At 40.7% G+C, this 25,547-nt stretch overlaps 1 protein-coding gene across 3 annotated transcripts; it reads right to left on the reverse strand.

The window, feature by feature from the left end:
- Nucleotides 1-219: 219 nt before the first annotated feature.
- On the reverse strand, nt 220-24,759 carry SPARCL1 (SPARC like 1). 3 transcript variants are annotated; one of them, XM_074904971.1, is made up of 12 exons: nt 24,528-24,759; nt 16,743-16,818; nt 16,014-16,131; nt 15,831-15,884; nt 11,903-13,069; nt 11,129-11,198; nt 10,358-10,476; nt 9,639-9,759; nt 8,778-8,914; nt 6,962-7,110; nt 5,949-6,097; nt 220-4,549 (listed from the first exon to the last, which is right to left on the reverse strand). In XM_074904971.1, exons 3-12 carry the CDS (start codon nt 16,065-16,067, stop codon nt 4,521-4,523), a joined length of 2,049 nt encoding a protein of 682 aa, XP_074761072.1. In that variant the 5' UTR covers nt 16,068-16,131; nt 16,743-16,818; nt 24,528-24,759; the 3' UTR covers nt 220-4,520. The 3 variants fall into 3 exon arrangements, with proteins under 3 accessions (XP_074761072.1, XP_074761073.1, XP_074761071.1); XM_074904970.1 differs by lacking the exon at nt 16,743-16,818 and having other exon boundaries at nt 221-4,549; XM_074904972.1 differs by lacking the exons at nt 15,831-15,884; nt 16,014-16,131; nt 16,743-16,818.
- Between the last annotated feature and the right edge of the window lie 788 nt (nt 24,760-25,547).

Raw genomic sequence — 25,547 nt, forward strand, 5'->3', positions numbered from 1 at the left:
TCAGAAGACCTGAATCATACCACCTTAATGCTTTTTGGATGCTTAGTTTACTTCTCAGCTGATAAGCTTTTTTTTTTTTGTATGATCCCTACTAATCCTTGGAGGATTGATAGGTTTGGCAATGGAAGTGTGTGTTATAAAAGGAGTATTTATTGTGTATTTTTTCAGTATAGATATTCTGACTGTGGAGTTCTGCACTTTAGTGATGCTGGAGGAATACTTGGTTCATAATGCCTAGAGTACCGAAGCTGCTAACTGGGAAGGGAGTGTTACAAATTCAAAAATGACCTCCTTTTTCCTGAAGAAATCAGAGCTTGTGAATTAATCACTGCTGCCTTTTGAGGCCAGCTGTGTACCAGCAGTTTGAGAAGCTGTGTCTTCTGACTATATGCAGGTTAAGCAAAAAACTATTGAAAGACCATTCTCTAAAGTTTTCAATTACAATATTTGCTTGGTCCTTTTGTTTTATTATTTTAGTAGAAGAATCTGAACCAGTAACTAAGAAGTTTAATTTGTGTATCTGGGGAAAATCTTGTAGGATGCAGTTCGGAAGTTGGCATTATGTTGGATCTGTTTGAGACCACTGACATCGTCAACTCATCTTCATGCTCTTTTCTGGGGATATGTCTGAGGGCATAAAGTCCTCCTTGGATCACACATGCACTTGCAGCATGATAAGGATGCAAGGTGAACTGTAAATTTGTTACAAAGCATCCTGTTTGCCTGTTGTGGGGGCAGTAGAGTAGATGCTGGTCATAAAGCACAGGCATGAAACAGCAAAAGAAAAAAACATGTTTTTCATGGGATTTTCTACACTGGCATGTTTGTTTTTGCAGTTATTTGTTGACTAGTTGGAAAGATTGTCCACATCCTCAGTGAAAATAACTATTAAGAGTGGCTGTGTTAAAAAAAAACCAAACCAAAACAAAAACAAACAAACAAAAAAAACAAACCAAAAAACCTCCCACAATAAAACAAACCCTGCACAAAAAACTCAAAAGAAAACCCAACAAAAAACCTCCCCAAAAATCAAAACCAGATAAACGTGGAAATACGCTTCAGATATATTTGGGAAATTTGCTGAAATGCTAATTGGCTCTGTTGTAGAGTGTGTGCAAGGCCATTATTGAGAGGAAGAACATGTAATCCAAAGTTTACAGTGTAAGGATGGTTTTTTGGGGAAGCATTCATGCAGAGCTGATCAGTGTCTGCCACAAAGTGTAAAAGTGCAACCCCACCCCTCTTGGCATGAGCCAGAATCCACAGGGTCTCCTGTGTTCCTTTCTTTGGATTCTTCCATGTGACCAACCAGGAGGACTGGAAATGAATGCAAACACATCTGGTGTCATTACAGCACTGATAAGGAGACTGAGCTTCTTTGAAAAGGAAGTTTAGATTGCTAAGTTTCTTTTCAGAGACAAGCCAGCTTGCCTTTGGCAGCTATTTCTTTCTGGTTTGTTAATACTGGATGGCATCCTTGCACCGCTTTGCACAGAGGGAGCCCATTTAACTGAGTAATTTCACTAAATTTTGGAGGAAAGGTTTTGTGAGTTAACTGCTGTTTGGTGTCAGTTGGTGGAAACTGGACAGAGGTAGTGTTGCTTATTTGTGGTATTTATGGTCTGGTATTAAGCTTAAACTAACAAAATACAGCTTAACTTTTTTTCTGTTTTGAAGCCTATTTGTGTTGTCTGGAAAGCTCTACTTGCAATGACCCAAAGAAGCCACATTTAATGGAGGAGGAGCTCATACTTGCCTTGAGAGCTGAACATCCTACCTCAGAGCAAGTGAGACCTAAGATGAGAGCAAGCCCTTTCTGTTGAATTTATTGTTGCCAGGATTAGTGCATGTAGCTGATAGACACTTGCCCTGACACATATGATTCTAGGTCCTGAGGCCAGACTTGGATTTCCAGAAGATTTAGCAGTGGTTGTCCTGGATCAGAGGGAAGGATTCAAGTGTTACGTCTGTAGGAATGAGTGCTTTGGCTTAGAATAAGAGGAGAGAGGAAGTGCAGGTTGATGTTTCTCCTGGAATATCCCATGTGTTGTTAGCCTTTCATTAGGGTTGGAAGTTGTGGCTGCATCCTGGACTTTGATATCCCTTAATGGACCTGTCTAAAAACATGTATCCCCATCTGCTTTTCTTCTCCCTTAACACTAACCTACTGTTTTAGCTGAAATAGTAAGTCAGTAGGCCAGATAACTTTAGTCCTGTTTGTGTTATAACCCGCTGCATGCAGTGAATAAGATTGTGCCATGGTTTGAGAGAGCAATGAGTGCATTTGTGAGTGTGCTCTCTATATGTGCATATGTATGTCAACATGGGTGTGTGTCTGTATGTGTCTCAAAGGGTGGCTGGGTCTTGGTAGGAATGTGATCTCACCATTGATTCTCCCTTGTGGAAAGGGAAAATACTTAACAGGTGTTTAATTTAGGTTCATTAAAACTAAATGGAAACAAGTCTACAGAAGGTCAAAAAAATTCACTGACTTTATCATACCTACTTCACAAAATGAATAATAAAGTGTTTATAAGTTAATGTAGAATAGTAACAATATAATTAAAGTACTGGTTGGGAAACTAGCTTTCATTTATCGCCCTTATTCTTAATGTTCTTATAATTTGTAGATTAAATATTGGTGGTACTTGCCCACTTGTGAACTTGGGTGAAAATTTTTCTCGTACTGTGACCGTAGCATCTATCTCTGCATACATTAGCAAATGCTCCTTTTCTGTGTTTTGTGGTGGAAAAGTGGAAGTGGCAGCATCACTGAGAATTTCCAAACAGGTGGGATGCTGATCTGCCCTTAATATGTTATGTGCTTCATATATCTACACCTGTAATCATCTTGGTGATGGTCGTTGTTTACCCTGTCAAAACTTGGATTGTTCAAAACAAAATCTTCCCTGTTTGCCCCGATAAATTAAATTTTATTTTATCTTTTTCTAGTACATGGTTTGAGAGGAGCAATGGTGACTATTGGCCTCAGTGGATGTTTACGAGTTGTCCTCGTGTGAACTATATTTGATTGTTTTAAGGTGGCTGACTCTTTGCTGTAGAAAGAGCAAATAAGCAATAGGCTGCAATCAGGCAGAAAAAATGCCGTCAAAATTACTTTTTCTGAGACATTTGAAGTCCCAGAGAAAGGATCTTTTTCAAATGGAATTAATGTGGAGAATATGCTTTTGTTGATTTCTATACATTGCTGTGTGATGTTACAGAATGTGAAGTGGGTGACAAGTCAGGATGACAGGAGAGACTATTGGTGAAATTGGTTTTGGTGGGAAAGAATCTTTTGCATAAGAAATTCCTGTGTTGAAAATAATTGTGACTTGATTCATTGTCTCCCAGGGCATCAGGCTGGAGCTGAACTAAGAGGAGCAAATTAATGAGGGGTGAGTGGACTTCCACTATTTGAGTTACCAAAACAGCATTTCTGAATCCCATTTTTTTTTCATTGGAAATGCGTTTTCTGATCTTCCTTTGTAGGAATAGCATTTGGGGCTTCTTGTTTATAGCAGAGCATGCCTGGTTTTGGGTGAAGTGCTTGGTTTAAAATCACGAAGTTAATGGGATTCAGGTATAATCTCATTTTATCTGGTTTTTTTATGCCTAAATTGTGCCTGTCTTCAGGCAAGCAAAAGTTGGAAGATGGTGAAAGAAACAGTTAGCATTTCTTTCTTGGGAAAAATGGTAGTAGTAGTTGGTGCTTCTGTGCGAGGAAGGAACAATGTGCCTGCTAAGGAGAATAAGGAGGTGTTGGAGCTGTGATAGCCTCTGCTCCTTGTGTCCTGTTGCTGATCAGACTTTTGACACACATCCACACCTACCATGCTCATGCAATTAGCTCATTACACAGTTTGCCCGCAGAATTGTGGCCTTGGTACTATTTTACTGTTGTGTTTCAAGAGGTAGGGGAAGAAGTATCTGAAAAGTGCTGATTTTTTTCATGCACTCTAGGAATTATGGTTTAATGACTGGCTTATATGATCTACACGCTAGTTTCTTCTCCCTTAAATGTACAATGAGATTTCCATTGAACCATTGCCTTGCCACCTTTTCTTTGACAAAGTTCTGACAAACCCCATATATCTAGGTAGACTTTTATTTTATTTGAGGCTTCTATACAGAATGTTAAACTGACAATACAGTAAGTAAACAAGTCCTACTTCAAGATAATTTTCTTCAGTGTATGGTAAAATTCACATCCTACTATCCTACTGAAGAGTTTCATGAACAGCTCAGTCATCAGGTTAGTACTATTTATTGATTCAGAGAGCTCATGTATACATGTATGGGAAAATACTGGTTGTTTAGGTATGAACCGCTTGGAGTAATTAAATTTTTCTGCTGTTAAAAAATGTAGAACTTTTCTGTACTTGTGTTATTTGGTAAGAATGCAGTGAACCTTATGCCACCTTTGTCCTGAAAACTATGAAGCTGTTAATTACAGAAATAAACGGGATTCACGTATTTCACCAGTTTCAATGCAGCACTGGGATTCTGTTCAGCCAGGCTCAGAACAGGAGGTTTTCATTTACGTCTTCTGCAACAAAGAAGAAAATGTTATTAACATTTGATGCCAAAGAGACATTTTTATGCTGTGTCACTATCAAGAAAGTGATACGCTAAAGTTTCAGAGTGCTCATGCAGGGAAGTGCAATTGCTGAAAAAATAAGTCTGGTTGCTGCTATCATTCAGAAGCCATTCATTTAAGATCCTTCTTGGTAGGTGCTTTCTTGTTTCCAGTGTTAGGTGTCCTTGATCTGTTTGTGAGCCAGGAATCCCTTTCTCCTCCCTTCTTCACAAATGACTGATCCTAAACCTGTCTGTGGATGAACAGTCATTGGCAGCAGTACCTGTGTATTATGATGACTCCTCGCAGCTTACTTCCACATGTGGTTTGTGACTGGTAAATTGTCATCAGAAGAGCTGGAAAAAATTCTGTGAAGAGTGAAGGCTCTGCATGTCTGACCTCTGACCAGAATCAGCCTCCGCTTAAAATTAGGGAGTTTCTAAGGATTTTGAACACATTTCTTCAGTCCCATGTTTAGCCAAACACCTCCTGTCACATAACTGTTCTAGGATTAACCACATGTCCTACTTCTACCCTTGCTTAATGACTGGCAGTGTAGTTCAGCTGTCACTCAGGGCTAGATCAGGAGGAGGTAGATTGCTGAGGTTGAATGTAGTCATGTAAATCTCAAATTGCTAACATGACAGCTTCTGTTGAGCTACTTCCTAATTCTAGACATGTCGCCAGTACAGTATTACCTAGCTTTTCACTTTCCTAGAGAAGTCTCGATATGGATTGAGCTGAACCAAATATATGCTGGGCTTATTTAGGATTCAGAATCTGTCCCTGCCTCTGCCTAAGCCTCCTGATGTGTGCAGTCCGGTGGGCACCATGGGAGTGTGTGTTGCATCTGACAGGTTAGGTAAAATAGACAGTTTGGCCTGCAACTACAGCGTGATGACAGCACTTGTGTTGTATGTAGTAATCTAGAGGTGAGTGTAGTTACTTGATCAGTGAGAGGTCTTGGTGGTTTTCCCTACTTGGCTTGAGATGTGTAATGGACTTTCAGTCAATATGCTTTGACCACTGATTTAAAAGTACAAGCACACTTTGCCTCTCCTTTGGCACTGAAGCATAGAGTGTTTCTTGAGAGACAGATATGCAGAACATAGGTTCAGACAGGAATTTCCACACAGGAAATTATTTGGTATTTAGTACAAACTACGTCAATTTTTCCTGTCTTTATAAAATGATTCGAAGCTTTGCACCTTTTGCAGTCTTGTCATTACTGTTCCATTTGCCTCTGTGCACAGTAACCATGAGCTTCTGGCTAAATTTTTTTTTTTTCCTATACATTGCAGTCTGAGAATGTACCTAGTCTTGATAGAAACATTTTGTCCTGTACATCTGCCTGTTCTTTCAAGTTTACCTTCCTTAATCCCAAAGCAGTGGCACCATTCCTTCAAAGCAATGAGTTTGTCTTGGTCTCCATCACACTCTTGGAAGAAACGGGTTATGCAGTGTTCCATGGGAACAAGGGAGGCTCTCAATGGCGCAAGCTCAGAGTGTGTTAATAATCTGAAAGAAAGAGCAGGTATGTAGAGCTGTATTTCATTATTAAATCATCAGGATCATCAAAGATGTTCTAAGCTGCTAGAAGATGATAATGGTGGCTTTGACAGAGATGCCCCAGTGGATTCTGTTGTGGTGCTTCTGTCATTACAATAAACAAAAGTGTTTTAACTGGTATTTGTTCACTAACACTTTTTTAGAACAAGTATTACCAACTTCTTCACCGAGTCATCAGATGTGGAGTTTTGCCATTAATCTTCAGGAGATCAAGCTTGCAAAGGTGCTTAGCTATGTTCTAGGGCCATAGCTGTGATTGCATGAGGTACTGAGGGCCTGCAGTCTTGAAACGTGGATTCCACCACTGAATGTCATAACCAAAAGCCTGAAGTCTGTTACGTCCTCAGAAGCCTGGGGGCTTCCTCTAAAATGTGACACTGATGCTGTTTTACTATATCTCCACCTTAAACTGAGAGACTACTGTAGTAGTAGTTGAAAACTATGGGTACCTCACTAGTGAATTATTGCTGACAGGCCTCTGTATTTAGCCTGTTGCTCTTAGCTTCAGTAGAAACAGGGTCTCATGAGCCTTGTTTTCCTCCAGAATCAGGGCATTAGTGGCTATTAAGACACTGTAGAGCTTAAGGTATAATACATGATGATTATGAAAGGCAAGAGGATAGCAGTTCTAACCTAAGACATGACTCCAGCAAAATAACTAGAAAAGTTCTGTGTTAGAGGGGGGATACTGGCTTCTGTCATCTGAGGCACTAGTCCTGTATGTAGTGAATCCCTTGGGTGGTGTAGAAAAGTAAACCAGCCTGAGCTTGAACAGCAAATCAGAACTGAACCTGCAAAGATTTATTTTTTTACCTGTTAACAGGGTGCTGATCAAGCTGATGAAACTGCCAGTGCACAGGGTACACATACATGTTATAATTTTTCTCAAAGTCATGCAGGAGCAGCTCAACTGCGTGGTCGCCAGCCATGAGACGCTTGTCATTCTGGTAGATTTTTTTGACCTGAACACAACAGAGAAATTGATGGTTTTTGTTTATGGATGAGATCTATCCTGAAGAGAACTGTCCAGCAAGGAGGTGGTTTGGAAAAATGAAACTTGATAAATTACCACTGGGGAAGTGGATTTTAGTGTTTGTGACCATAAACAGCATGAATATCTTGCCTCAAGAAGTCCAGATGATTTTTGTTGCTGTCCGCATCAACTTTGGTAGTGACTAGAAAGGATGTGAAATTCCTGTGGCCTAATCATCAGAATCAGCTAAGCAGGGCAGTAACCTCAGATTGGTAGGCGTTTAAACCAATTTTGCCCTGAGTCAAGTAACTCAGTTTTTCATGTGAAATAAGCCACCTCAAAAGTCAATATTCCTCTTGGTAACTATGTAAGTAGTCTTTGGTTTTTCGCTCACGCATATTTTTGTATAAACCTGCTGTGACCTACTGCATGCACCTCCTACTCCAGAATTAAAGCAGCCCAGGTCTTGGTTTAATTTAAAGTATTTTCTAATAGTTATGGCACTTTAGGCAGTTATGACATCTATATGTTCAAAAACAAACTACTGTTACCAATTCACTTGACATAAATTCTTCTCTAAAAAATAAAAAGGCAAATGGAAATATAGATACGCTTACTCCATTTTAAGCCAATGTAGCATGATGCTGTAGGTCTACTGGATGGTAGAAAGCAGCACTTTTCTCTTAAAACTAGGTGTCAAACTTGTGTCATTTTCTAACCCTTGAATATCATGGTGTAGAAAGACAGTGTATGTGGCTGGATTTAAAAGTGCAAACTATACCCTTAACTGTTGAGTCCATTTTCAGGTAGTTTGGATTGATGGCCATGTGTGCCTTGAGAAGAGGAGCTACTTTTGGTTGGTCCAAGGCAGGGATCCCCAGCCCCCATGAGGGTCCCCTAAACTCTATATTGTAATTCTGTCTCAAATCCTGCTGTGTGACTGCCCAGCCGCTCAGTCTCACACAGGCCTGGAGCAGTTTTCTTTCTCATGAGCCTGTCTGTCCTTCCTCTGCACACCTGTGCATCGCCAGCAGACTTTGTCCCCTACCTTCCCATTGCAGGTCATGTAACAAAAGCCAAATGGCCCGTGTCCTTTCAACTCGTGGCACTCCACAGGTGAGCTCTTGACTGGCTGTTCCCTCTTATTCTGTGTTTTAATTAATCATTCATACCCAGACCTTCCATTTTATGCTATGGCTGCCGAGTTCTCTTAAGTCCTTTGGAAAATGTCACTGACTGCATGAATTGGGTTATCCTTTGCTACATATTAGTTGATCTTTCCAAGAGGTTTGTCACAAAGCATGTCCCTGAAGTGAAGCTCTTTTGAGTCTTCTCAAGCAAATTATGTTAATCTAGGTGTGCGCTAATTCTGACTTATGCCTCCTGTCTGTAGACACCGGCTTCAAAGTAATCCACTTGGCTTGCATTTGCTTGGACGAAAGGAACAGTCATAGCAGAAATGTGTCTTAGCTTAAATGACAGTGGACATGTGTGTTTTGCAACTTGTGAATCTAATTGAGTCTAAATTGCCTTAACCAGAAAGGGAATGTTCATTGGAAATGGGAGAGCTTTTAAGATGTGAATCACTTTTTTTTACATGGCTAGTTCGGCTCTAACAATGTAACTGCATGGTCTTATTTGAAAAGGATTGCTGACCTTGCTCCTTTGCTTTTCAGTTAGAAATCCGGAAGTATCCAGATCACGTTCGTAATACTGCATAAGGATGTTTTTGAGCCAGTCTCGCATCCGGAGGGGGAACTGATCCACTTCATAATCAGTACAGTGGGGGATGTCTGTGCCAAACATGAAAGCTTTTGTTAATGAGTCATCTGTTAGATTTGATTCTCACTAGCAAACTTCCAGTTAAGCTTAAAATTGATGGAGCTATTAATACATAAAATTGGCAATGCAACTAATGGGTTAAACTATAAATCTACAATTCTTTAGTGCATATGCTTAAACAGTTGTGCAAGCCACACTCTTTACATATCTATGCAGCTTCTGAGCAGAGTTGTGCAATGAAACTCTTACCAGCCAGTTGCGTGAAAGCAGAGTTCTCAACAGCAAAGGAATATTCTGGCTGGTCGTGCGCTTTCCTCCTAGGGTATGTAGCAATTTAAGAGCTTGGAAAACAGTTCCAGCTTCTAGATCCTGATTTCTGGATTTGGCATCCAAATAGGGTTTTTTTAGCGTTTTTGTTGTGTTTTTTTTTCTGGACGTTTTGATAAACTGGCTGTACATACTGTCTTTATGGTCAAGGTATTAAATATCTTTGGATGCTTATAGCAATGGGAGCACGTGCAGGGGGAAGACAGGGTTGACAACAAATTGGTGTAAGCACAGGAAGGGATGTTTCTAGGATTCAGATACTTCATACTCTTACAGAAAAAAATTATTTTCAGACATGTTTAGGTTTTGAAGGGCTTAATTAGCAGATAGTTGGTGTGGAAGGGACAGAACACAGGAAAAAAGCAGGTAAGTCGGGGCTAGCTGGTAGTTAAGGCTACTGGCTCTTACATTTGCAGGAGCCCATATAGTCTAGGTGCAGCTGGCGTCCCATTTTTGTCCCTTCAAGTTGACATTTGGTGCCAAAGAGTTGACATGTGCCATCATAAGTCTTATTATCTGTACCACAGACCTAGAGGAGGGGTAAAAAACAAAACCACCACCACCGTGTTGAGAAAAATTCTGGTCACTCATAGAGGCATTACAATAATAAAAGTATCATTAACATATGGTGTAGCAGTTGTGTACACCCACAGGGAATGCATGTGATCAGAAGTATTGAAAATTGTAGTTGTTACATGCCTACATAAGTACAGACAGCTAGCTAATCCTTACACACCCAGTATTGAGACAGGAATTTATTTTTGTGCAGTACTAATACAGTATCTTGAGGATTATTCACCAGATATGTACCTGTATTCAGTATATGCTCTAAAATATCAAATAGATAAATAGAACTTTTAGTGACAAGGAAAAGCTACAATCCCTGAGTTACTAAGTAAAGCAGATCACTTTAGGTACTATATAGCTACATGTGTTCATACTATTCTCAAGCTATGGTCAGTCAGTTTGGGTACTTTATAATTAATTTTACAATGACTGGAATCACCCAAACCCACTTGCATGCTTTTGAGGGTAGAATTATTCTAAATAATAGCAGGGGAACGTGTTATCTTGTAAATGCTTCCGTTGACTTTTCCCCCATGTTGTGCACTGAATGAAATACTTACGTGCTCATAGTCTTTAGTAGGAGGGCAAGCAGCAGGATCTTGGCAAATACAGCTGGGTTTCCCTTGTTTGTCTGCATGGCAGACTTTACCTCTTTTGCAGTGGAAGTTCCTACATGGGTCTAGCAATCATAGCAAGGAGAGAGTGTTAGAGGGGATGGGATGAAGCCAAGAGTTTCTGTCAGTACTACTGACAGTCAAAGCAAAATACAGCCCAATATTCACCAAGAAGTCAAGTGCTTTTTGTAAGTTTGTTAAACTGCAGCTGGATCTTGTATTGAATAAAGCCAAACTTTAAATGAGAATTTCTGTGACACTTCTAGCAGTCCCAGATTTGAGTTGGATGGTGAAATAAATTTCTCAGAAAAAGCTATTTCTTCTGTAAGGATTGACGTTTACTTCTGGCTTCCTTTGGTGAAACATATCCCATCTGTCTCCTTGCTGAATCCAGCACTGGCACTTGTCCCGCTTCTAGCTGAATTCAAGCTACTGTTCTGAAACAGAAGGGTTTCAATGCAAGGTAATTCCCATTCCTGTATAACTGATGCACAAATTTGTGCACTGTCTACAAATGTTTTTCATAAACAAATGAGTAAATCCAAGGGTGTATGGAAGGGATTCTCTGGGAACATAACTGCCCTGCAGGATTATGCTTAAGCACAGTCCAGTCATGTGAAATCACATGCTGCCAAAAGCAGAAAAGAAATGCAGACCAGCAGATTCCCCAGCTGCAGAGAGTTAGCAGTTACATGATTGGCTTTGCTTGTGGCTTACCCAGGAGAGCCTTCTCACTCCTGTTGATTGCACTTTCCATCTCACCATAGGAACTGCCTGTAGTCTTAACCTGTACAGTCAGAAATGTAAGCAGAAGTTGTGGTAAATATTGGGGGGAAAAAAAATACTTGGACAAAAATGTTTTAGGTACAAATGTAGAGCTGACTGAGGCACAGTTTGCTCTGCTTGCAGCAGAAAGGTTGCTATGCAAAATGTGTGAGAAATGCATAAAGCCTCTGATAGTATTAAGGTGCTCTGTTATTTGGAAAAAAGTAGGAGGTGGAGAGAGAGAAACAGTTGTTCAATAAGGCCTGAACACCTGCAAGTTCTGTGGTACTGGGCATACACACTAACAGCGCCTTGAGGCTGGACCCTAGCCCTGTCTTTCCAAGCTGTTCACTTTTGTATGGTAGTATTTAAAATCTTTGGGAGAGAGGAGTGAACAGGCTTTCCTAGTTGGCTTGAGACTGGTTTCCAGGTTTTGTACCTGTGTATCCATATTTATGTGTATGTTTCATTACACAGCCCATCGGGGCTGGAGCTATTATGTGAGACTTCCATTCTGGTACAATTCATCTAAATGTTATATGTGAAGTCACACAGTGTACACCAGATGAATAGTGAATAAAAGGGGAGGTGCTACTTCTACATATTAATGAATTATTACACCTGTTTTATTCCAAAATGTCCTTTTCATCATCAGAAATTTAAATTTGGGACTGGTTTCCCCCCACCTTTTTCTAGTATTCCAACTTTATATTAAAGAGAATTTACCTTATCTTCACTTTCCATTGAATTCATGCTCTGAACAGAGCTACTCGTTTCCAGTTGTTGCTTGCTGTCAGAATTAGGTGGCTCATGATCGTAATCATCTTGTTCAGTGTGAATAAGGTCTTTAATTTTGACATCTTGGTAATACTTGGTCTCTCTACGAACTGCAGTGTCATCTTCAGGGGTTCCTTCCCCTTCATGCTCAGTACTGGTGCTCTCCTGGTCGTTGCTCTGGATTCTCTCCTCTTTCTCATAGGCAGCTTCTTTCCAGATATTGCTGAGATCATCTTCGCTGTCAGCATCACCACTGTCATGACCATCCTCATCAATGTCACTGTCTTCTCTATCTCGCCTTTTCACCACTGTGTCGTGATCACTCTGATAGTTTACTTGAATATTGTCTTTCCTCTTTTGGCTTTGCCACTTGTCATCCTGATCTTCGTTATGAGTTTTTTGAGAGAGGGGGATTTCTTCTTTATAGCGCTTCTGGTTGTTTTCCCTCCCTTCTTCCTCTAGGTTAAATTTCTGACCATGCCTCTTGGTTATCCAGCTTGGCTGACTGGAATCTCTCGGGATTTCATCAGCTTGCATACTGTTTTCATTTTGCTGTCTTTCGTATTGGTTACTTTGATTTGTCTGGTGGCCTTTGTGCTTCATTTCTCTGTAATCAGTTCCTTTACCCCATTCCTCATTCTCTTCTTCCACACTTTCTTCATCACTTTCACTGTTTTTTTCAGATAGGCCAGCTGTATTTTTATTGTATTTCCACATGTTATGCTCATGATGGAGACTGAGAGCATCCATGGGATTTTCTTTGTTGCCCAGAACATGTTGATTGGCTGTATTGCTGTGTTTCTCATGCCTCCTGAACTGGTAATGCTCAGAGCTGGACTGTTCTCTGCTGCTGCTTCCAGAGTCACTGTCCTGGTTATCAGAAGCCAAACCTGGTTTGTTGTGCAGCACAAGGAAATTGATGCTTTTTAGGCTATTTTTCACTTGATGCTCACTACCAGTTCTTCCTTGTTTTCTAGTGGTCTGGGGCTCATCCCTGTGCTCAGTGTCTGGTACTGATACCTCTGGTTTTAGGTTTTTGTGACTGGGCAGCAAATCACCCTTGTCTACATACCCTGCGTTCTCTTCCTTTGGGGCTTCAGGATGAATATCTTCAGTCTTAAAAAAAAGTAATTAAACAAGTAGGTTAATGGATTTTAGAATTTATTTGAAGTCAGTGCAATGTTATTTTTGCCTCCTATTGCAAAGCATGACACTGACTTTATTTTCTTTGTAAATGTGCCTCTTAAACTAGCCCAGAGCATGAAATTCAGAGCTGATGTGATTTCCATTTCTCAGCAAGTTTGTTTCTCTGTCCTTTTTATTGATGGAGTTTCTGAAGAAATCGATGCAACTCTGTTTAAGATCTCATAGGAGATAGATGCATATGGGTGTCCTGTGAAATCTCAAAATACTTGATTAGTCATTTTGTGTCATAACTTAAGGTTCTTATAGGTTGCAGTAATTATCACTTACCTCAGAGAAAGGAGGACATTATACTCCTCTTCATACACAGATAAATGGGAGACCTGGGAAAAGAGGGGCAAGGGGAGAAAGCACCTTCCACAAGGTGCTGTGGTAGTAAGTCCTGAGGAGTTCACTTCATCTTAACTATTTCATAACCAATGTATTCATCTACTTTGATGCATCACTGCTTCCTAGCTGAATTCATCAGGAACTATTGTATTTGGTGGCAGCTACTGTAGCATAAGCTCACTAGCAGGAGTCATAGGTGTTTGGGTTGGGGTTTTTTTTGCATGCTGTCAAGCCACTAGCAAAACTAGTAACTTCAGTGGAAAAGGTTCAAATGCTTGAGGAGAAAGCAGGTTTTAAAATGACTCTTAGCTCTTGCTGCAGCAGCTGCCTTCCTGCTGTTGTTAGTGTCACAGCAGCTGCTGGGCGAGTACAGGCACTTCCAATAGCAGCAACACCTAATGTATTTCTGAACAACACCTATGAATGTTCAGTGTTGCTTATTGCTTACTACTATACGGCATCTGATGCTGCTTTTCCTTAGAGCTTCTGAGGGGTTTATTTATGAAGATGAGACCCTCTCAGTGCCCAAGTTGCTGGAATAGCTTTTGCTTTAGTGTGGGCAGAGTCGTGACTCCTCGGAAACAAACTCTCCACTAATAAATAGTTACACAAATTTTAAAATAAAGTAGGATTAGAAATATTAATTTGGCTCTTGGCAGATCAGCTATATCCTATTCCCTAAGGTCAAGGTGATATCTGAATGTTTTACAAGTTTGTCTTTTGCCTAGTGTACTCTCTGATGCAGGAAAAGTACTTGGCAATATATTCACTATGTAATTTCCAGCCTTGACTTTTTCAGGGGAAGACTGTATGTTTGCTCAAATCTAACAGAAATTCAATGAAGAGCTTTTCCAGATTAAATGCACATGTCTTGAAGACCTTCAGAAAAGTGATCTATGTGTTACCAAGCATCTCAATCTGGTATTAAAACATTTGAAAATCAAGTTTCAAGAACAGGGTTTTTTAACATGTCTTTGGTCACTACTGCATACAACATATGACTTTAAGCAAAAAGCAGTCTTCTGTGAAGGGCTTCCAGTTCTACAGAGTTAGAAAATATAACGCCAAACAGTCATTGTCTATTATGGGTGCCTGTATTTTAAGTGGTAGTTTGAGGAAGATGTGTCTCATGTCTTACCAGAAAGCCTCGTTATGCACCACAACCTCAATGCAGAGATGTCTGGATGTGGCTTTCAGCTTGCTGCTTTTTGTTATACCTTTGTCCCCAGGATAAAATAAACTTTTAAAACTCAGTTGCTTGTGAAGGGTCTCTTAATATGATGTCAAATTTCAATCAATGTAGCTGTAATTAGGAGACAGCTGGCCTTTGATGGATGTTGTGTATCATATTCACTTGGAACTGATGATTTGTTGGGTATTGCAGTGTTTTGTTTTGATGCAAGTGTTTTCTGTGTGAGTTGTTCTTGGGAGACAACTGTAGCCTGCAAACTAGTGTTTATACCATAATTTGTTCTGCTGGATACTTCATTAGGAAAAGTTAATTTTTTGGCTTTCATCATGCAGAGCACCATCCAATTGACATGAAATGCATCTGGAAAATTGCAGAAAGTGGAACATAATTCATAACTAAAAAAAAGAGTTAGCATGAGTGAGAACTGGGATTAGAGTTGGGATTTTGCATTTTTTACTACAGAACGTGCTCCGAATTTAGTTGTTCCAAAACATCTATTGGCTTGGTCCATTGTGTCTGAACCACAAATGTTCACCAGAATGGTGCAATAAAAAGAAATTTTAATTTAGATCAACTATGAATACAGAATTGTGAACTCTGTCATTAGCATGCATGTATGGCATAGAGCTGTTGAAGTAATCTGTCTCATTACCATCAGGGCTGTGTATCTGGCTTGTGACACACCATGTACTTTTCCAAGATCAGCTGTATCTAATACTGTGTTTGAGTAATGAAACGTGGTGGCTAAAATTCTTACATGTTTGAGTGTATATATGATCACCTGGTATGATAAATTAAGGACTGCATCTTCCTTGTTTACTGGAGCAGCAATAACCACAAGTTCGACTGTCACTGGAGCTTATTGTTTGTATGACTATGGATGTAATGATTATAGGTAGGGATTCATTTAAGGTAATTCTTTCAAATAAGGGAAACTTATGTTGTGAGCTTTAGATTTTGTCCTCTTCTGTTTCTAGCTATGTAATGTGCAAGGCATGAGATGTCTGGTACTAATCCTTGGGGCTAGGGAGTCTACTTTTTTTTTTTAACCTAAATCGATTTGAAAACTACTACATATGTGCTAATGTGTTTTTAATATTTGAGATTAATAATATGGGTTGCCTTTTAATGTTTAAAGAAGAAGAAAAGTACCTTTTCTGGAGTTTTCTGTCCATGGGTTCCGAGGTTGTAATTTAAGGGATGGGTCTAGAATAGACAAATATATTCAATATCTGCATGTAAATAAAAAACTTGTATAGGTCAATAGGATAACACAAGAGTATTCACAGAATGGGAAATTAAGTGCCCAGTAATAATAGCATGATGAAGACTTACTGGAATAGCAAAAGCTGATCCTACAAGACAAATGAAGAGAGCTACAGCCTTCATACTTTTCAGATCTTGTAGAGGACAATAGTTAATGGTACAGTGGTAGGGCTTAGAGGCTTCCTTTCTGCAAGCAACATGAAGAGAAACAAAGTTAGGATTTGGGTATAATGATCTAGAAATGAATGATGGAAGCAACGTAGTGGCTGCTGTAACTTAGTCTGAAGACCCACAAAATTTCCATGTAGTGTCCAGTTATAGGTAAACTCAGGTGTTAGACCAGCTTATCTAGAGGACATTTTGGTTATTGTTGTTCTACAGGACTTAAGCTGCATGCTCTGTTCACAAACTCTAGTGGTGTTTGTGAACCACGGGCAAAGTTATAAATGTACATAGGTTAAGCCCTGTAAATCTTTATCCACTCTTCTGAGATACTACTTTGTGAAAAATGTCCCTTTTTATTTAGTTCTGAGACAATGCCTGTTTGTGGCATTCCTGTGGCCAAGGTGTGTCCTGGCTGCTGTCCTTTGTGGCTCTAGTAGGAAGAATTAAGTGATGAAGTTTTGCTTAGCCGGTCTCGAAGCCCAGAAATGCTGTCCAGGCTGCCTTAGATGAGTGCAGTCCTGCTTTGGAAGCAACAAATCCAGCTCTGCTGTGATGGCTGGAAGAGCATGCAATGAATTAGGAATTTTTCAGTCTATGCTAATATTCTCGTGTGAGTGAAAGACTCAATTTTACCTCAGATGTCACCAGCAAATTTTCTCACTTTTGCAGTGCACATTAACTGGAAGCTTCTATAGCTGTAGCTGTATCACTGAGAAAAATGAAAATAAACAAGCCTTATTGTTTCTGTTCCCCCACTCTTTTTTTTTTCTGTATTGCTTTCTTATTATTTTTATTTTTTTCCCGTTTTTTCCTGTATTCATCTAGAATCAGTAGGATTTTCACACTGCTTATGTTTCTGCTCTCATTTTACTGGCTGTTATTCCTTGGAAATTGTCTTCTCAGTCTTCACCCCCGCTACCCTTTAAAATATTTTCGCTTTCCACCTAACATATGTCATTTTTCGTTGCCTCACCCCCTGTTAATGAAACAGGTATCACCGTGTCCTGAGTTGAAGAACACCATGTCTGCTGCTGGTTGAACTCCCTAGCGTATGAAGAAGCTGCAAGTGGTTTCAACCAGTTAGGTCAACTGTATTCAATCACATGAGGCTCAGTGTATAGCTTTAAAATGTTGTTCACCCAGACTGTTTTTCTTGGGGAGGGGGAGGAACCTAAAACCCTAAAAGGAGAATTCCGGGGGAGCTTGTATTCATGGGAGCTAGAATGGTGAAGCAAGGACTTTGAACATTACATTGTTTTTTGATGTAGAAGCTTGCAAAAGCAGCCTGGCTACTGCTGTGCTTAGAACTGAAGTGTACACTTTGGAAGATCCCTGCGTTATATGTTATTTAAAGTCCATATCTTTTAGTTGATGAACAGCAAAATACTTCATTAGTCGGGCATATCTAGCGTGCAGACGATTTTTCTTGCAGTTAACTGATTTAGTCCCCAAATTATCTCTTATCCTGATTATCTATTATCTCTCTGACATACAGAGTTAGTTGTTTAAGAAGTTGTCAGAGGGAAAGACAGAATACAACAAAATCCACTAATGATCATATGCAAAATGCCTCACTGGACTGTGTATGGGCAATCACTTCAGATCAAGGCAAGTTTTGTTAGATTGAGGGTCATGAGGGCAACTTGCCAGATATGCAGAGGCATAATCCAATTTAATGTATAGCTCTAGAAACTGTCCTTTTGAAGGCCTGGCAAGTGACTGAGGAAAGAAATATTTGATTTAGGTAGTCTTGATTTCTGTTCCTCTCTGCTCCTGGCGAGCAACACAGCTCTGGGCATGTCACTTAACTGAGCTTCTGTCCTGGTTCAGCTAGGATAGGGTTAAGTTTCCCCAGCAGAGCGGGGGAAGGGATCTCCAGGTGGGTTATTCATACCATGCTGAGGTCAGGTCCGGCTCCGCAGGGCGGGAAGCTTTCCTTTGTGGCTTTTGTCGCGGGAAGCACGCATGGCGGGCTGGATGTATCCTTGCAGTATTTCTCTATATATCTTTTGTCTTGTTTATTGTTATTACCGTTTGTTGTTGTTATTGCTATTGTTCAGACTGTTTATTACACTGTTGTATTAAATTTCTTATTTTAACCCGGGGTTTGTACCCTACTTGTGTCTGAGGGTGGGGGAGGGACAGCAGTGTGGTCTCCGGTCCTGACAGGGCTTAAAACTATCACAGCTTCCTTTAATAAAAATCTCATTTGTTATGTTTGTTTTGGTAAAGTATTTTGAGAACTATAAATGAAAAGCTTTACATGTTGTATTTTATTTATAATTACAGGTTTTGAATTTGGCTCTGTCATAGACTGTAAAAGTTGCCCCTTCCACCTTTGTTCAAATAATGAAACAGTGATTGGAATAAATCTGAGTTAAGGTGGCAGGACAGGGCTTTGTATTTTTCTGCTGGTCACTAGCCCACAGTGGCTTATGAGAAGCATAAGTTTTTAATTATTAGGAAAGTCTGACGACCTTGAATGGAGTATAGGAGCATAGTCTAGTTAAGCTTTTTTTTTTTTTCTGGTCACAATAGTCGAGATAAGTTGCAAGGATTTATAATATTTCCTTCAGTAGGATACTCTGCCCCAAACATTAAGTAGCATTTTAAAACACACTCTTAAATTGTAATGCATGTGCAAGTATTGCCTTCCTGAATATGTCAGCAATACCAATTTCTATGCAGTAAGCGTCTCCTGCCGCTGTTTTCAGACCAAGGAGTTTTGAGGTGCCTCGTAGTGGACCTGAGTACTCTAAGTTAACCATGGAATTCTGTCTCTCCTTCTGTGATACCAGTCCCATTGTGCAGCCAGTACAGGGAACTGTTTGCAATTGGTGGCTGGAAACTGAGACAAGTTCTGTAGCCGTAGTCACAGACTTTTTTTCCAATGCTGATGGCCCTCCTGAAGGGAGAGCCGTAGGGGAAGGTGATATGACTGTTATAAAAGCTGCAAAGTCAAGCACAACAACTACTTCAGCAGGGATGGAAAAATAAGATCTTTATACAATGGCCTGTTGTCCCTTCTGCCCTCCAGGGATGAAAAGAGTGTTTCTGTTGGTGTCACTCTAGGTAGGCTCTAGGGGCTTGGTTGTGCAGTATGCCAAGACCTTGTGTCAGAATCCAGGAGAACCTTGTTGCTTGCTACTTGTAATCCATGTGAAGGTTTTTAGGTGGTTTGGTGAGGCAGGAGCCAAGGGATTTACAGCTTGAAGGGTAAAGCTGTTGGTGGTGGTGGTGAAATCACAAGGAACTCTTCTTGCCAGCCTACAGCCCTCTTTGCTGCAGAATGCAGAAGTGGTGGTTCATGGCAACAGGTTTTTGTACTTGCTCATTTAGTCTTTCAGTGTTAGAAAGGAAAAGTCATTTTTGCTAAAGTAAAAGAATAGCCAGCCTATGCAGATGTGGAGATGAGAAAGCTCTTGTGGGTTGTATGTAATATATGGCAATTAAGATGATGGTGATGGAAGAAATGAAGCATTAGCTAATTGTCATATGATAGAAGGGTCTGCCTTGTCACATTCACTTTTTTACCCTGGAATCTAAATGTGAAGATGCTTTGTTCTTGCTTTAATATCTAAATTTGCCCTACAAAACAGAATTTCTGAAAATAAGCTTTTGTAACATATAAAATTAATAGAACTGTCAGTAAAGAACTATTACATAAGAAGCTGTTTGAAAAGCAAGCAAACATCTCCCTAGAGATCTGCAGTCACTATATTCTGCAGGAAAATCTGTAGGAAAACTTAGCCGAAAGATTAATGTGAAATTTCTTGAATTTTTTTTTTGACCAAGAAATTAAGAATTCAACAGTAATTCAGCTTGGGGTGTTGAGAAGGCAACACTAAGTGTATCGTGTTTGCGTGGCAAGGTTTTGGTAGCAGGGGGCTATAGGGGTGGCTTCTGTGAGAAGATAGAGCCAATGCCAGCTGGCTCTGAGATGGACCTGCTGCTGGCCAAGGCCAAGGCCATCACCGATGAAGAGAGGAGTGAGAGCATGTGAGAGAAACGACTCTGCACACACCTGAGTCAGTGAAGGAGGGGAAGGAGGTTCTCCAGGTGCCAGAGCAGAAATTCCCCTGCAGCCTGTGGTGAAGACCATGGTTAGGCAGGCTGTCCCCCTGCAGCCCGTGGAGGATCCCACAACCGAAGCAAGTGGGTGCCTGAAGGAGGCTGTGACCCCATGGGAAGCCCACGCTGGAGCAGGCTCCTGGCAGGACCTGTGGCCCTGTGGAGAGAGAGGAGCCTACATGGAAGCAGGCTCCTGGCAGGACTTGTGACACCGAGGGGAATCCAGGCTGGGGCAGTTTGTGAAAAACTGCAGCCCTTGGGAAGGATTCACATTGGAGAGGTTTGTGGAGGACTCTGTCTTCTGGTAGGGACCCCATGCTGGGGCAGGGGAAGAGTGTGAGGAGTCATCCCCCTGAGGAGAAAGGAGCAGCAGAGACAGTGTGCTATGAACTGATAACAACCCCCATCCCCTGTGCTGCTGTGGGGTAAGGCAGTAGAGAAAATTGGGAGTAAAAAGTTAAGCCCAGGAAGTCTGGGTGTCTTATTACCCTACTCTGATTTGATTGGTAATAAATTAATTTCCCCAAGTTGAATCTATTTTACCTGTGATGGTGATTGCTGAATGATCTCTCCCTGTCCTTATCTTGACCCATGGGCCTTTTGTTTCTCTCTCCTGTCCAGCTGAGGAGGGGGAGTGATAGAGTGTCTTTGGGCACCTGGTGTCCACTCACTAGATCCTCCCCGCCTCATTCAGGCTTGAAATAGGTTTTGACTGAAATTTGGAGGAGGCAAAAGCTCAGAGTTGTTTATTCAATTGCAGTGGGTTTTCAGCAGGATACATGCAGCTCAGCTTAAAATAGAAAAAAAATAAAATTGCTTTTTTTGACATGGATGTGATAATTGCTCTGAGTAAACAACCTTTATTCGGAGGACAGTACACTGCTGCTGAGCTGAGACGGAGCTAAGGGTGCTTTCATGTACTCAGTCTCATTGAACACAGACAGTGGGCCATGCTCGTGCCAAGGTAGGATCCAGCAGCTGCTGCAAACAAAGTACACTCAGCTCACGAGAGCCTCTGCCAGGACTTGAGCAAGTTGCTTTATGAAGAGGAGTTGTGTCTCTGACTATGGGTTCCATGCAGCAGCCCTGCATTGTTATCTCTGTGTGCATCAGGGGGCCTGCTGAGCATGGCGAGCAATATCTCAGCCTGTGATTAGATTTACAGAAGTGTATCACAGAATCATCTGGGTTGGAAAAGACCTTAACGATCATCAATCCAACTATGAACCTCACACAGTCTGTTCCCAACTCCACCAGATCCCTCAGCGCTGGGTCAACCCAACTCTTCAACCCCTCCAGAGATGGGGACTCCCCCCCTGCCCTGGACAGCCCATTCCAACGCCCAACAGCCCCTTCTGCAAAGAAATACTTCCTCAGAGCCAGTCTGACCCTGCCCTGGTGCAGCTTGAGGCCATTCCCTCTTGTCCTGGCGCTGGTTCCTTGGCTCAAGAGACTCATCCCCCCTCTCTGCACCCTCCTGTCAGGGAGCTGTAGAGGGCCATGAGGTCTCCCCTCAGCCTCCTCTTCTCCAGACTAAACACCCCCAGTTCCCTCAGCTGTTCCTTGTAAGACATGTGATGATGGGGCAACTGCAACATCTGACACATCAGTAAGTTTTAAAAGATGGAATGCTCATCCATCTACTTGTTTTGCTGAACTTGCAAACAGCCGCACTTCCCCCTCACAAGTTAAATATCCGTTCATCCTTATGATGAGCACATTTTTAAAAGCTCCATGTAAAGGCTCATGATTCTGTGTTCTGTTTGGAAACCCAAAGGTGAACTCAACAGTTCAAGTTTTAGCTGAGATGACTTCTGGTGTCCTTCAGCCTTCAGTTGTGGAGACTACTGCTCAGGGGTTGTTTCACTCCTTGCTGGCATCCTTGTTGCAGCTTGGGCAATGCACTCGTGGGGCTCAGAGAGACTCCTTGGGAGCTTATCCCTGACAGAAAGACTGCAGAAGGTCTGCCATTCTAACAGTGTGTCAACTGTCTCTTGAAATACTGATCAATGACATAATTTTTGCCATTGTTTCAAGCACTCTTAGACATCTGGCATGCCTGCTAGTCTTTCCTGCCCTTCTCAGCTGTGCTGTACCACATACATTTTTTACACCAGTCAGGCTCAGTCACCCAAGAATTTCACCAGCATTCTCTGTTTCTCATTGCTTATAGCAAGAAGTTTGCATCTTTAAACAAAAATGAGATAATTTCAAGAACAGGTGCTAAGTGCAGTCGCTGCTGTCTCTGTATTTTATTTCTGATTCAGCATTGTTGTCAGCTACTGAAATAGCAAACTTCACACAGCTATGACCTAGCAGGTTCTCTTGCTTTTTGAAACACCTCTCAGAAGTGATTAACTTGCAAAGGCTGTGGCTGAAGGTGACAGATGTTTCATGTTTAACAAAAGAATTGCAGGTTGATCTACTTTCAGCTCTAGCATTGGCAGAAAACTGGACTAGGCTTCTGTTCTTAGCCCTAACTCTAGATGAAGTTGCCCGATCCGCAGCCATCACTAATGAGTGTGGATGTTAGCTACATTTAGAAAAGAGATCTAGAAGACAATGGGTCAGCTTCAGAACTCAGTTCCTCATTGTGTAGAATGGGCACGAATGCTCATTTCATGAGGATAGGACTTGGGCAATAAGCTTTTGTAAAACCTTGAGTCAGGTGAAATGGTCTAAGACTGATTTTCATAATTGTTAAAATGATAGAGAAGTCTCAGAATCAAGCTTTCATTCATATATCCCCAAAGTATCATTGAGAAATCATGTAATGTGTTTGGTTTTTTTTTTCTTAAATCACCCTGTTTAAACTTTTTTGGACTGCAATAAAATTGGATGTCTTGTAATTATTATAAAAGGTCTCTACTTGGTGCTATGCCAAGCTTCTTAGCAAGAAATGCTGATGTTCACATCCTCATTGATAAATGCTGTAGAGATACAGTCCTTGTAGTCAGGTGGTGATCACAGCATGAATACTCTGGTTAGAGTTTGTGTACAAGTATTTGTGTAAAAAAATGTAGAAATGTAGAATTCTCCATGCAGTGTCTGTTCTTTCTATAACCAAGATATACAAGTGATACTCTGCAACTGGTACAGCACATTCTTATGTCTAGGTCTGTTTCAAAAGCCCTTGCGAGAGTGTGTGTGTACATGTTATATATGCATATAAGCTGGTTTGTGTGTGTACATATATAAAAATAAAAGGCAGCGTTTGAGACAGAGATCTAATCTGAATAAAAGAAGAGATTGCAGTAAGAAAATCAGTACCAAAGCATAAAACTATTCCACTCATTCTCTACCAGTAAATAGCTGCTAATGAGAATCGTATCCCTCTGATGTTACTGGTTTTACAGCTGCAAAAGTCATTGGCAGTAAGTTCTTGACGGCTGAATGCGAAAAACCCCCAAACAACAGTATTTCAGGACATGTTAAAACAGTTTCAAAATAGAACATTCACAGTACCTTAATGTAGTTGGTTGATTTGTTATACTTCACTTCTACCATTTGATTTTATTTTCTACTTGTCAAGATCTGGGTTTTTAGTTGTTTGCTGTGATTTTTGGTTGGGATTTTTTTGTGGTTTTTTTTTTTGTTGTTGTTGTTGTTTTTTTGTTTTTTTTTCCCAGAGCCCTGTGTACTTTAACTCCAGTTCAAGCCAAAAAGAACTGCCTTGATTTAATTTGAGAAGGGTCAGAATGAGACCTCATTAGTAGCTAGAATTATTTTCTATATTTCATATCAGTTGATGGGTTTTGTTGTCTCCCAGAATTTCTATTTCCTTCATGGAGGCCCTGTTTGCTACAGGCTTTTACCAGTTCTATCAACAACTTTGTGAAATTTTCCTCCAAGACCAGCCACAGTTTCTATCTTTCCTCTCCATTATGGGAAAAGAGAAGGGTGAATCTGCTTTTTGTGGCCTTGTGTATTGGATTAAGGTTTCCGAACTGATATTACAGGAGATTGGGGCAAGCATTGGGAAATCGGGTCTCACTGTGGCTTTCAGCTGGATAATCGTATGTTTTTGTAAGAGGCATTTATTTTACTTGACTCTTTTTGGCTATTACATAAGGCTTTACTGTTCTGCAGGATCACAGGAAAAATAATGATCCCAGCTGGTAAGATAAAGGTCATCTTCACCAACACAATAACTATACAGTGTTTTCTATTATAAAGAATGTTTCTTTCTGTTCTAGGCATAAATGTCTGAAATTATTTATCCTTAAAACAAGCAACGATACTCTAGGAGAGCTTCAGCTATTTCACAGTAAGTGAAAAAGAAAAATTGCAGAGGGTTAGATACAAGGCATTCTAAGTTTTTAATTAAAAATAAAGAAGGAACAGTACCATAATAGTAGAAGAGATGCTCCTTCTTGGTTAGTCACTGATGAACTGGAAATCCTTGAGCCTTGCAAAATCTTGCTGCTTTTTCTGTGATATATTTTGGTGTCTGATACGGACTTTCTCAGCAAGTTTGTTTTGCTGTAAGCTTCAGTGAAGGAAGATGATGCTCTGTGGGTCTTGGTAACACTAAAGGAAACAATCTCTTAAGCTTCCATGGGATGAGGTGGGGGGTAATGGGCTGGTGTAATTCTGCTGAATTAATTGAATCAGAAAGACCATTCAGTGTTCACAGGCTCTGGGCCAGTGGAGTTCAACCATTGTGTGGGAAGAACATATTTAGTCTTTTGTGAGGAGGGGAGCCAGAGAGCGGGTGCAATAGTTTGTGCCACAATGGCTGGCCCCAGAAGAGCTGAACTAAGGGATCAGCTGGGGAAATCACATTGTGGGCCTGGGGAAAGTGAAGCCTAGAGGATGCCAGCCCTTGCTAAAGTTTTCAGTGTTGTTTCAATATACATACAGGCACATGTAAGCCTGTAAAAAGGAAAAAGGTAGAGGAGTGAAGAGCAAAGCTCTAAATTAAAGATGTAAAAAATAGGATCAGTTGAAGAGTCTTGTATAACTTAGAAGTTATCTATTTTGAAGCTGTTGCCATGGCTGTGCAACACATTTGATAGCGACAGTACAGAATAAGCTGGTAGAACTGTGAAAATCTCTACAAGTGATGCCTGCCTGCAACAGATGTTTTATGGCTTTTGGTTTTGTAATGATTTAGTACTGAGTTCAATATTTCTTTTTTTCTCCTCATTTCATCATTCCAGAAAATGCATCTCCTGAACTGGAATACTTTCTGGGAGGTTCTCAGTTCAGAAATAGTGGAGCAGATGAACCAGGATAAGAACAGAGGCACTTTCAGTGGCATATGCAGTAAAATTAGCAGATCAGGCCTCCAACTTCCCATTCTGCCAATATCATGTCTTACTAACAAGGATGCTTTGCATATTGTTCTGACGTGATTGGACAAGA

Source organism: Athene noctua, chromosome 4 (genome assembly GCF_965140245.1).
Source record: "Athene noctua chromosome 4, bAthNoc1.hap1.1, whole genome shotgun sequence".
In the NCBI taxonomy this organism is placed as follows: domain Eukaryota; kingdom Metazoa; phylum Chordata; class Aves; order Strigiformes; family Strigidae; genus Athene; species Athene noctua.